Below are 14,071 nucleotides of genomic sequence, written 5' to 3'. Positions count from 1 at the left end.
TACAGTTGCACCACAAGGTGGTATTGGATAGGAATGATAATGTCTAGTCACATAGTATTTAAGTAATATAATATTTTTGGAAAGATTTTATAAATAGGTTATAACAGGTCATATTTCTAGCATTTTCAATACTTAATATCCTTCTGAAAAAGAAGAGTTTACTATGACAAGAACAACTATTTCCATTATGCCAGCTTTAGTCAGTTTCAAAGTTAAAGGCAAATAATTCAAGAAAAATACTTGCATATGTGTATGCATATTTATAGAAATATATATAATATATGTATATACACATGTGGGATTATAAAAGACGATCACACTAGGGTCACATCGGCCTCATTATCCTTCAATGATAATCAGTGTTTCTCTATTATAAACCTATTTTCACAAGTATATTTTCCCTTCTGCTTGGTGTATTTTAAATAATTTTCATGATTTCTTAAGCCTTTATTTATAACAGTAAGTCTTTTTCTGTGGTTTGAGGTTATTTGGTGTAAGAACTACTTCTATCTTGGTTTATGCTTCTGCTCTCATGTACAGAACCACTCCTTGCTTTTTCACTTCATTACTCACCTCTTTTTTCACCTGATCATTCTTTTTTTCTTCTTTTTTGGTCTTTTTGGAGGGGGAAGGCAGGACAATTGGGGTTAAGTGACACTTGCCCAAGGTCACACAGCTACTAAGTGTCAAGTGTCTGAGGCCACATTTGAACTCGGGTCCTCCTGAATTCAGGGCTGGTACTCTATTCACTGTACCACCTAGCTGCCCCCCACCTGACCATTCTTAAAACCCTGATGGGTTTCACCTATTTCATGAAACTTTACTCCACTTCTTTAGAGTGTTAATTTTGATCTACTCTGACTTTCTTTAACATTCATTAAACCTACTACTTATTTTGGTATTTAATCATAAGCTCTCTTGATTTCTATTAAATTGTTTTGTACATTTATATTTTCTTTCCCAGCTTATATTGTAAGCTTCCTGAGGACAGGGAACATGTAACAACAGCTGCAATATTAATCATTTATGTAGGACTTTAAGATTCACAAAGCTCTTTGCAAATATTATCCCATTTTATCCTCACAACAATACTAGGTGCTATTTCTCTCCCTGTTTTACAAATGAGGAAATTGAGGCAGACAGAAATTATCACTCCTACCCAAGGTCACATAGCTAGCAAGTTCCTGAGGCTAGATTTAAACCCAGGTCCTTTCACAATTGTCAATCAATAATCATTTATTATATTAATAATCAATAATTAACCAGTAAACGTTTATTAAGCACCTATTATGTGCTCTGCCCTGTGTTGAGTGCCGGGAGATATAAAAAGGGGCTCCCTTAAGGAGTTTACAATTTAATGGAAACTTAGCAAGCAAGCAAATGTGCCCAAGCCAGCTATGTATAGGATAAATATATCCTGTTTTTATGAATATTGTATTGTGTGTAATGTAGAGAATGTAATATTATCCTATAGGATAAATAGGAAATAAGGAAAAGAGATTAAAATTGAGATTAGGAATTAAGGATTTTAGCTGGGATTTAAGGGAAGCCAAGGAATTCAGTAGGTGAAGATGAGGAGGGAGAACATTCCAGGGATGGAGGACAAGAGAGAATGTGTTCAGAACACAGAGACTGAGTGTCTTTTTGGTGGAAAGTGTCACTGGATGGAAGAATATATGATGGGGAGTAATGCATAATAATTGTGGAAAGGAAGGAGAGGGGGCTAAGTTATGACAGACTTTGATGGCAAGCAAAGAATTTTATATTTGATCCTGGAGACAATAGGGAGCCACTGGCATTTATTGAGTAAATGGAGTGGCATGGTCAGACCTATACTTTAGGAAAATCATTTGGTGCCTAAATGGAAGAGAGATTGGAGTGGGAAGAGACTTGAGGCAGGCAGATGCACCAGCAGGCTATTGCAGTAATCCAGGCATGAGGTGCTGAGGGTCTGCACCAGAGTTGTGGCAGTGTTAGAGAAGGAAGCGTGTCTGAGATGTTGTAAAGATGATATCTACAGACCTTGGCAATAGCTTGGATATGGCGGGTGAAAGATTGTGGGGAGTCCAGGATGACTCCTAGGCTTGTGAGTCTGAGGTGCTGGGAGGCCAGTTTTGCCCTCGATTGTAATTAGGAAAGTTAGGAAAGGAGGAGGGTTTGGGGAAAAGAAAATGAGCTGAGTTTTAAACATATTGAGTTGAAGATATTGTCTAAAAGGCGGCTGGAGATGTGAAATTGGAAGACCTCAGATAGGTTAGAAAAGATAAGTGCCTATGGGCATCATACTTTTTGCTTGCCAAAAGGTACTGAACACTGTGTGAATTCATAGTAGGTGCTTGTTTTTTATTTATTATTTTTTAGTTTACATCATTCATTTCCACAAGATTTTGAGTTATAAATTTTCTCTCCATTTTTCCCCTACCCACAACCCCAAAACAATGATCCCACTGAATATCCCCTCTCCCAATCTGCTCTCTTCCATATCTTCCCCCATACCTCCTCTGACTTTCCAGTAGGGCATGGTGGATCTCTATGTCCCAGTGCCTGTATATCTTATTTCCCAGTTACATGTAAAATAATAATAATAATGATATACAGATATTTTACACATTTGATTCTAAACCTTTGAATTCCAGATTCTCTCCCTACCTCCCTTGTCACCCACCCTTACTGGGAAGATAAGCAATTCAGTATAAGCTGTACTTGTATAACCATGCAAAACATTTCCATAGTGGATATATTGTGAAAGACTGACTATATTTCCCTTCATCCTATCCCACCCCCCAGTAGTTCTATTTTCTACTTTGATCCTCTTCAAAAGTGGGTGCTTCCAACTTCCCTCCCCCCAAGCCTGCCCTCCCTTCCATCATCCCCCGTCTCATCCCCTTCCCCCCTACTCTCCTGGAGGGTGAGATACCCTATTTATTGTGTATTTCATTCCCTCCTCAAGTCAAATTCAATGGGAATAAGGTTGACCCATTCCCTTTTGCCTTCCTATCCCTGCATTGTAACAGTTTTCCCTTGCCTCTTCTATATGAGATAATTTACCCCATTCTATCTCTCCCCATCTCCTCTCATTATATTCCTTTCTCATCTCTTTAATTTCACCTTTTAAGTATCATCCCTTCCTATTCAATTGGTCCTGTGCCCTCTGTCTATGTATACCTGTACACATATATACACACACTCACATATATATTCATAAGTCCATATACCTTCCTATATAGACACATATATGTATGTATACATATATGTATATATACATATGTGTATATGTGTGTGTATATACACATTTCTATTCCCTTCAACTATTCTCATACTGATAAAAGTTTCATCAGTTACAATTATCATTTTTCCATGTAGGAATGTAAGTAGTTCAACTTTGATAAGTTCCTTATGATTTCTTTTCCCTGTTTACCTTCTCATGCTTCTTGTATCTGAATGTCAGACTTTCTATTCAACTCTGGTTTTTGGCAAGACTGCTTGAAAGTCCTCTATTCCGTTGAATGACCATATTTTCCCCTGAAACATGATACTAGTTTTGCTGGTTAGGTGATTCTTGGTTTTAATCCCAGCTCCTTTGACCTCTGGAATATCATATTCCAAGCCCTTTGATGCCTCAGTGAAGAAGTTGCCAGATCCTGTTATCCTGGTTGTGTTTCCACAGTATTCAAATTGTTTCTTCCTGGCTGCTTTTAATATTTTCTCCTTGATCTGGGAACTCCAGAACCTGGCTATAATATTCATCCTTTTCAGGAGATGATGGGTGGATTCTTCCAACCTCTGTTTTGCCCTCTGATTCTAAAACATCAGGGCAATTTTGCTTGAGAATTTCTTGAAGGATGATTTCTAGGTTCTTTTTTTTTGAGCGTGGCTTTCAGGTAGTCCCATAGTTTTTAAATGATCTCTCCTGGATCTATTTTCCAGGTCAGTGGTTTTTCCAATGAGATATTTCACATTGCCTTCTATTTTTTCATTTGTTTGGTTCTGTTTAATAGTATCTTGATTTCTCATAAAGTCACTAGCTTCCATTTGCCCCAATCTAATTCTTAAGGAATGATTCTCTTCAGGGAGCTTTTGAGATTCTTTTTCCATCTGGCAAATTTGGCTTTTAAGGCATTTTTCTCCTCAATGGCTTTATGGGCCTCTTTTGCCATTTGAGTTAGTCTATTTTTTAAGGTTTTTTTTCTTTTTTTTTTTGTAATTCAACTCTTTTAATAATTGGGAGATAAATAACAGAAGGTTAGGACTCTACATATAATCATTTACAACTTCATTTTAGTAATATTCTTACAACTTGCCAGGAATGAGATATTTTCTGTTTTTTACTCTATTTGGGTTTTGAAAAAAGTTCTTGTTTATGATATTGCTTTTGACTAAATGTCATATATTTGTACTCCTCATATATTACTATTCATATAATTTTTGCTTTCATTACTGTTCATCCTTTTTATGTTCATGCTTTCCTTTTAAGTTCATATTCCATACTATTCATTCGTGATTATATATCAATGGACACTAATGATACAAAATGTATCCTCAATATTTTCTAAAAATCAAAGACAACCATAAGGTTTTGTTTTCTTCAGTCAGGTTGACATTTCATAATTTTCTTGCATCATTCTCATGTCTCTTCCCAATTTTTCCTCCACTACTCTTATGTGGTTTTCAAAATCCTTCTTAAGCTCCTCTATGACCTGTAAGCAGCTTATTCTTTTGATGGAAGGTTTCGTGCAGGAGTTCTGACTTTGTTGTCTTCCAAATGCCCTGATCCTTTTTATCCTCAAAAAAAGAATCCGAAGTTGGACCACATTGCTTGCCTTGCTTCCCTCACTTGCTCATGTTGCCACTCAATTACTTGATTTTTGAACTTTTTGCCACAATAGAACTCTGCTACCAGAGTGGGGATCTTTGTACCAAATTGCTGGGATTATCTCAGCTGCTGGAGCTATTAGTTGGTTGCCCTCTCTGGAGCCTCCACATGCTCTGGCACACTGGTCACGCACCTGAGGACCTCCACCCCAGACAGTGATCCTAATCCAAGTAGGTTAAAGCAAGAGCAATTACCCCTCAGACTGGTTGCTTGGTCCCCTTACAGTCTGCAGGCCAGGAGCTGAAGCTACAACATGGCTCTGGCTGTGCCAAGTTATCTCAGCTGACGCTTTCCCAACTACTGGTCCCAAAGTCCACACTGCACTGACCTCTCACTTTGTCCTTAGCATCTATTGGTTAACAATTCTGGAAACCACCACAGCTGCTTGTGATCTGAAGTCCCTCCAGCCGGCGGTTGGTTGTGGCCCCTCTGAGGCTGGGCTCAGCTCCTAGAGTGCTTCACTGGTCCCTTCCTGCTGACCTGCTGGGCTGTCTTCAGTGGGAGGTTATCTTCTCTGTGTCATTTTGTGGGTTCTGTAGCTCCAAAGTTTGTTTAGAGTCATTTTTTTACATGAATTGGAAGAGGTGGGAGTGGGAGGCCCAAAGAAGTCCTGTTTCTACTACGCCATCTTGACTCTGCCGTAAGTGCTTGTTAAATATTGTTGATTTGATTTAAATTACTTAAAAACTCAGGTTAGCCAGCAGCTAGAGAATTTAAAATCTAGCTTTTAGTGACAGTTGCTTCTTCTGCAGCTGTAGAAGAATGTTCTCTTTTATGGGACTAATTCATTTTAAATTCAAAAATCATCTGGGATTTGAAAAGGAAGGAAAATTTATTTTTATTTTCCTGTCTGAATATACTGGAAAGTAAGAAGATAAAAGAGTAATAAAACCTAGTATTTTATGGTTTTTTGTTGACCTGACAGTCTAATTTCTTCCTCAGAGAATAATAATTTTCTAAGATGACTTAAAATACCTCAAAGTCAAAAATTATATACTCTTATTCTGTTAAAATTATTATACATTTTTGGGGGGAAGAAAAAATATCTATAATGACAGCTTATGTGGTAAAAGTAGGAGGAGATAATAATCCCAAGATATTTATGATTAACATGTCCAGTTACAGATGACTTACTTCTTAATGGCATCATTTGTTGTTGGTGTTGTCATTGTTCAGTCCTGTCCAACTCTTCATGACCCTGTATGGGGTTTTCTTGACAAAGATAATAGATCAGTTTGCAGTTTCCTTCTCCAGCAGATTAAGGCAAACAGAGATTAAGTGACTTGCCGAGACTCACAGCTAATGAATCTCTGAGGCCAGAGTTGAACTCAGGTCTTGTTGACTCTAATCCCAGTGCTCTATCCCCTGAGCCACCTGGCTGCCTCCTGATATCATACAGAGAAGTAAATGAAATGTTTTTTATTATCATTCAGTTCTCACATAATCACAGGGTTTTAAAAGTTAGAAAGGGACCTCAGAAGCCATCCGGTCCAGTACATATTCACAAAAGTATCCCCTCTTGGATGCCTATCAGTTGGGGAATGACTAAACAAATGGTATGATTGTGATGGAATACTATTGTGCTATAAGAAATAATGTAGGGGGTGGTTTGAGAAAAACCTAGGAAGACTTATATGAATTGATGCAAAGTGAAATGAGCAGAATCAGGAGAACAGTATACACAGTAATAGTAATATGGTAAAGATCACTGCGATTGGCCTAGTTACTCTGATAAATAATATTATGATCCATTACCATTCCAGAGGACTCATAATGAAAAATGATATTCAAATCCGAGAGAGAAAACTTTTTTTTTTTTAAAGCAATCAGGGTTAAGTAACTTGCTCAAGGTTACATGGCCAGTTATTTCTGGGTGTGGTGCTGAGTATCTGAGCCCGGATTTGATCCAGGTCATCCCGACACTGGAGCTGGTGCTCTTACTTGCTGAGCCACCTGGCCGCCCCAAGAGATAAAACTTTTGAATGTTGAATACAGATTGAAACATATATATATATATATATATATATATTTTAATTTTTCCTGCCTTTTTTTTTCAATATGCCTAATATGGAAATATGTTTTGTATGACTTCACCTATGTAATGGGTATCATATTGCTTGCCTTCTCAATTGTTGAGTGAAGGGCTGAAAGGAATGAGAGAATTTTGAACTGAAAATTTTAAAAAGTAAATGTTAAACAAAAAAATAGAATCCCTCCTTTAGCATTTTGGACAAATGGTCAGCCAGACTCTACTTGGAAGACAGTGAAGGAGAAGCCTTTACCTAAGGGACAGCTTGGTACCATGTGTTTGACTTTGGAGTGCTTGACTGTGGAGTCAGACGACCTAGGATTCTTCCTCTATCCCTTACAGCCTATGTGACCCTTTGGCAAGTTGTTTCACAGTTCATTCTCACTGTCTCTGCCTCCGTCTCTCTCTGTCTCCCTTTCTTCCTTATCTTTCTTCTTTTCCTTTCTTCCTTCTCTCTTTCCCCTTTCCTCCCTCCCTTCCTTACTTCTTCCCTTTCCATTTGTAAATCTGTGATCCTATGATTTTCCTGGGCAGCCCTTCCTGGGCAGGAAGTTTTGGGGTTTTTTTTCCCTGAATTTTGCCCTAGATTTTCCTCATTTCAGCTTCCATCCATTGTTACTGGTTCAGCTTTTTTTTTTTTTTTTTGCCAAATATAACAGGCTTTTAGATATTTCAAGACACGTACCACACATACCTCCTTGAGTATTAAATTCTCTAGATTAAATACCCCCAGTTTTTTTTAAACCAATTCTTATATGGCATGAACTCCTACTTAGCCTTACTTATGAAAATGGATTGAGAGGCCTTCATACTCTCCTTGCTTCTCACTGCCACTTCTGGACAACTGTTCTGTCATTCTTATTTAGCAACCTCCTTTCCTTTGAAATTCATGCTGTCTGATTATATCACCCTCTCTTCATCCTTGTTACTGTCAACCACCTTCTTCCTGAATACTTCTCTAACTTCCCCCATTAGTTTAGTTATTGAGCTATAGTCTTTTTATTTTATCTATTTATCCATTTATCTGTCTGTCTGTCTATCTATCTCTCTACCCATATATAGAGATATACATACACACGTATTGCTGGAGATGGATAGTAAGGGGTAGAAGAGATTTTATATATAATTATATACATATATACCCATATAATTATATCATGTTATAACTAATGTAAATTAATATATTTATATGCATATAAAATCTATAAGTATATATCACATACCTACTTATATATGTACACTTTCTAACCCTCTAACTTAACTGTTTCTTTAACAACCTCAATGCTTATAACCTCCATTTTTACTCCACTTTAACTATCATTGTGGTATGGCAACATATTAGACCTACCCAATCATTATTGAATTTATACCTATATAAGTGCATGCATAGCTATATATAATGTATGTTTGCATGCATGCATGTGTGTATAGTCACAGCTCTGAAATTCCCCTCTGGCAGTTTCTCATCTAACCCCCAGTTTTTCCTTCCTGTTGAACCTTTTGTTTGTCCTCATTGTGACCTTTGCTCCATTCCCCCCCCGCCCCAGTTCATTTCCACCATTTTGATTTCACTTGCTTCTTTCTCCTATAGTCAGTAAGTTCAACAATATCCTTCCTATTGCCTTATATGACAATTAAAAAGTTCAAGAGACATAGTTTCTGGGTAATTTAATCATTTTATTATTAATGCCAGCATTTTAATAAAAGGATAGTCATTTGACTGTCTCTCTTAGACCAAAGACACCTCATGGCAATGGGTTCACAGTTTATATGCCCTTCGAAGTGCAGTGGTAATCAACAACTGATTGGTCAACAAGTAATAAGAAAATGAATATTACAGTGAGAGGCTGGGCTGTAGTAAAATGAAGGTCTTAGGGTATGTGATTTAGATCACCCAAATCATGATCAAAGAGACATTAATTTCCTTATCACCTGTCGGGCAAAACAGATAATCTACACTTCCCAGACCTGTCTGCTCAAACACCATAAGCAGGAATACACCTATTAGCCCAAACTTAGAATTTCTTTTACTGTCTGATTAGATCTTGGCCTGGGTAAATCTTTAAGAGAGATTCCCCACACTGGTTGGTTTCTGGATGAGGAAGTAGAAAAGGGGAAAAACTTTGGTCCTAATACAACAATTAGTTATTAAATACAAAAGAAAAAATACTCATCTCTCACACAGAGACCCATGCTTTCTCTACCCTTTTCCCTTTTTTCTGTATTTGTCTTAGTAATAATTATCTTACCCTTCAGAAAACCCATCTACTTCTTCTACTACAGCTTTTGGTTTTCTGAACATCGCAGGAGAAAATCATGAAACCCAATGAAGAGGATTTACTGTTAAAGTCATAAGTTATAGTCTCAGCTGAATTCTCCTCCACCCAGCAATTCTTTAATTGAGCTCTAATTGATTTTCTATCATATTCTCCACATTAGTTGTTTCACACTTTCCCCATCCTCCTCCAAACTCCATTTCCCCTTTTCCCTTATCACATATATACACACATACCTCCCCCATTGAAATCCAATCCATCCTTCAAGCCCTAGCTGAACTGTCACCTCCTCCATGAAACTTTCTTTCATAACCAGTATTAATCTCTCCCTAATTCTCATGGTACTTCTTTTGGTTGTGTTATGAAAATATCACATGCTCTTTTATTCCATAGACATTTATGCACACACCTTTTGCTCCCTCTCCTCTGAGTCAGGGACCTTGTTCATCTTGGTGACTTCCTTAGTGCACAAGACGGCACAACGTACAATGTAGAAAGTAGCACCCTTGTTATATCTGATTTTTGAATTGATGAAATGATAGCCTAAGCTAAAAGATAACCATAAAAGACTCATGATGGAAAGGGATATATCCACATCCAGAGAAAAGAACTACAATCTGAATGCAGATTGGAGCAAACTAGTTGCTGTCTCTCTTTTGTGTTTTGTTTTGTTCCTTCTTTCTCATGGTTCACTCCATTGGTTATAACACTTCTTTACAATTTGACTAATGTTTAATGCAAAGGTATTTGTAGAATTTATACTGGGTTGCATGCTGCCAGATTGAAGCATATTTTTTATTTGAAGCATATTTTTAATTTTGAGGGGGAAGAGGGATGGAGAGGGAGGGGGAGAAAATGTGAAACTGAATGTTGTAAACTAAAAGTAAATAAATAAGTTAAAAAAAAAAGAAATGATAGCCTAAGGATGATCACATAGCTGGTAGAACTATTAAAATATTTAACATTGGCCAAGAAAGAATTCTACTCTTCAGACTTTTAGTCTGAGCAGCACTGTTGACACAGGCCCAGTCAGGAGGCACTAGATCATGCCTGTACAACCTGTCGCCCATGGGCCTCTTGCAGCAAGCCAAAGGATTTCCTCTACGTACAAAATATGTTTTCCTCTGCATTGTTCATGGCCAACTGAAATCCTTTGGTGTTCCACAGGTTGTGCAGGCCTGCTCTAGGTTATGCCAAGTGAAAAGAGATTTCCAAACCTTTTCTCTAAATACTCATCAAAATAAGGAAATGCAGTATGAAATTCTGTCTTCTAGATAGCTAGAAAGTCTTGGGTTGAAAAACAAAAGTTAAGGAATTTGGAGAATATTAGAAGAATTGGGGACTCAGATCAAAGTGTCACTGATTTTCTTGTTGATTTTATTTGAGCAAGAGCAAAATCCAATTCCCTGGACCTTAATATTTAGAAAGAAGCTCTTTCTTCTCTCTGAAAAGAGAGCAGTGTAGATAGTGAGGCAGGGGGTGGGGAAGAAGTTGTCAGAGTGACCATCATTCAGGAATGGTCTGGTATTTCTGAAAGGGATTTGAATGATCTACCCCTATTTTGAAAAAAGTTTACTTTTTCAGACTACTTTTATGTTAGCCCCAGGAAAATGCCATTACTGCCTTTGGTGGAGTACTTGAATATTGTCTTCCAGTGCAGGAGATTGGAAAGGATGATTTAACAAAATGTCTGTAATTAAAATTGCTGTGATACAAATAAGTGTGGAAAGTTATTTGTGTTAAAGTTTCTTCCATTCTAAACTAGCATTTCTGTGATCCTGCCAATATGGGTGCCTAGAGTCTACAAATGTTCTGAAAGTTACCTTATATATCTGTGAATTCTCTAATTGCTTATTTACTTGAAATTAAATTCATGTATGTGTTTGTAAAACAAGACTTTTTCACACATTATCCTCAACTTTATCTTTCAACTCTGAGATAATCGAATACCAGGGTTCTAAGCTTCCCTGCACAGGAGTTTTGACAGTGGTAATAAACAAGCAAGTAGATTAGTTGATTAGACTTTGTTCCAGTGGTAATATTCCTTCAGCTTGACTTGGTTCTCCCACACAAGTAATTAATTTGGAGAAATGTGGCTTCTTCTAATGCTGTGATTCTTGCTTGCAGGGCAAGATGGTGAAAGGAATGGGCGGTGCTATGGATTTGGTGTCCAGCTCAAAAACCAAAGTGGTGGTCACCATGGAGCATTCAGCAAAGGTAAGAGTGCTCCCGATCATTTACATAGCAATGCCTATGTGCCAAGTACTGTGCTAAAAACTAGGGACACGAAGGAACCACGAGACCATACCTGCCCTAAAGGTACTTATAGTCCGCTGGATAATATAATGGAGGAACAAGAGGAAGGGAATGAGCATTTGTATATCACTTGCTATGTTCTAGGCACAGTACTAAGTGATGGAGATACAGAGAAGGGAAAAAGACAATAGACAAACAGCTATGTTCAAACAAGTTACAGACTGGATAGACAGGAAATAGGTGGTGTATTTGTCCTTCATTTCTGAAGAGCACCACGACATCATGATGACATGACTGGCAGTTGATTTTGATTTGAGTGAAGGAGGGCTGTGCAAGGTCATCAGCCTCATTTTCTCCTTTGTAGCCAGCTGGGACCAGTGGCCATATATTCATCACCGCAACTGGAGATGACCCAGGATGCAATGGGCAAAGTCTTTTCCGGTTCTCACTTAGAGTGAGGTATGGCCCATTCAGGGAATAGGCTTTTTTAAGAAGTGTGTCAAGGGATGGCCCCTTTAATAATAATGATAATAAAATCAAACTTAGGAGGGAAGGATCCTCGGGGTTGCTGACTAGAAGAGAAACAGTTACTATTTACATTCCCTCTGAGCCAGGAGAGCCCCCAAAATAGCCATTAAGTGGTGCTTGGGCAGGGACCTATTGTTGTCTGATCTATGAGCTCCTGAGTGAAATGGGTTTGAGGCTTGGTGTTTGAGAAAGACATCTAGTCAGTAAACCCTAAGTTAACTAGACAGCTTTAGGCCATGAAAATTTACCTTCTTTTGGAGAGGAGAGGCAGAGGCTCTACACAAATACATTTTTCTCTAAATACAAACACATTATAGATGGGATAGACAGGAAATAGTTAAATGAGGGAAAGCACTAGAATTAAGAGGGATTAGGGAAAACTTTCTGTAAAAGGTGGGGTTTTAGTTGGGAATTAAAGAAAGCCCGTAGTGGGAGAACACTCCGGGTATGGGGGATAGCCAGAGAGAATGCCTGTAGCCAAGAGACGGGAATGTCTCATTTGTGGAACTGCCGGGAAGGCAGTTTTTCTGAAAGCCCACATTGTTCTAAAACTAGGACATATACCTAATATGGATCCTTCCCCTAGAACACGAGCTAGGTGACAAAAACACATAATCCTCAAGATAGTTAGCATAAATAATTAGTTCTGCCTAGGTAAAGAAGATGCTTAAATATATTTTCAAGAGGAATAGGATGAATAAAAACATTTTTAATCTATGCTTGTTTTATTTAGTCTCCTAAATGCTAAATGAGAGGCAATATAGTTTAGCAGCTAGAGGGCAGACCTCAGAGCCTGGAAGAACTGACTGAGCTACCAGGGACACATCACTTAACTTCTCAGCGCTCTTGGTAATTCTTAAAACTATAAGTGTCAGAGAAGGTGCTGGCCTCCATTGGCAGAAGGAGTTTCTTTACAACAGAATTCCCTCTACCAATGAAATTACAGGTCCAGTCCCTATCTCTACTATATCCAAAGAGCTTGTAATTATTTTGTATATGCCATAATTGTTTGTCATCATTTACCTAAACAGTTTGACTTTTTTTAAAAAAGGTACCCTTCTCTTTGAATATTTGCCTCTTATGTGAGAAGTAAAAACATTTTAAAAGGTATAGGAAAAGATGTGACAACATGTTTTGGTTCAGGCTTTAATAATCTATTTTTGGTGTCCTTCCTATTCAGTGATGGTATTACAATGGTGATAGCTAACTGTGTATGTAAACACTTTTCCTTGAGCAGCAGCCCCTTCTGCATTAACACCTCTATATAGCTCAGACTCTGGTCTTCAGCTGCAGCTGCCATTTTTGGAGGCTGGTCCTATTTATACCATTGCTTCTGTTTCATGAAGTTGTAAAAGAAGCCCCATTTGATGATGACTACACACCAGGTTGGTCAGCCTGCCATGAACACTACTGTCCATCGGTCCATAGCTAGGCCCCATTGTTTCACATGCCATTATGTTATGTATTCAAAGCATTTCTTTTCTCTATTCTGCCTGGGGTCCCCTTGTATTAGTTCATTTTACCACAACTACTTAGGTATCTATCCAAAGTCTGTGCTTCTTATGCCTAAAATTATGTTCTCTGTAAGCTTTTTGTTTTGCTATGTCCAGACTTCACCCTTGATTATTTAATTTTACTTTTTAACTTCAAATGTTATTTGGAGGTAGCACTGGTAAAATTATACAAGGAAGCATCAGCTTTGAAATGTTCTTGTTAAATCATTTTTAAGTACCTTCTATATGCCAGGCTTTGTACTAAGCATTGCGATTACAAAGACAGGAAGAAACACAGTGCCTGCCTCTTACATTCTAATGGTGGAGACATGTAAACAACTATGTACAAATAAGATATATACAGAATAAATTGGAGATAAATCTCATAGGGATGGCAGTAGCTTTGAAGGAGATCAGGAAAGGCTTCTTGAAAAGGTGGGATTTTGACTGAGTCTGAAAGGAAACCAGGAGTTGCTGGTAAGAAGAGAAAGTTTCAGCCATGGTGGACAGACAGTGAAAATCCAAAGAGTAAGGAGATGAGAATCTTGTTAGGATCAGGAAGGAATGGTTAGAATTGATAAGGTTGGTAGAGTCTTGGAGGGGAATAAAGCATAAG

General features: G+C 37.9%; 1 protein-coding gene across 1 annotated transcript in view; it reads left to right on the top strand.

Moving 5' to 3' along the window:
• OXCT1 (3-oxoacid CoA-transferase 1) overlaps nucleotides 1-14,071 on the top strand; it is a 179,456-nt gene that overhangs the window by 127,086 nt on the left and 38,299 nt on the right. Inside the window, exon 14 of the mRNA XM_069096229.1 lies at nucleotides 11,306-11,395. Coding sequence (XP_068952330.1) covers nucleotides 11,306-11,395 — 90 coding nt within the window. The remainder of the gene's footprint in view (nucleotides 1-11,305; nucleotides 11,396-14,071) is intronic.

This window comes from Petaurus breviceps, unplaced genomic scaffold (assembly GCF_028583685.1).
Source record: "Petaurus breviceps papuanus isolate PSGF00001 unplaced genomic scaffold, PetGlider_PUasm1.0 229, whole genome shotgun sequence".
Taxonomy (NCBI): Eukaryota; Metazoa; Chordata; class Mammalia; order Diprotodontia; family Petauridae; genus Petaurus; species Petaurus breviceps.
The sequence above is the reverse complement of the archived record's forward strand: the minus strand, read 5'-3'. Positions and strand labels throughout refer to the sequence as shown.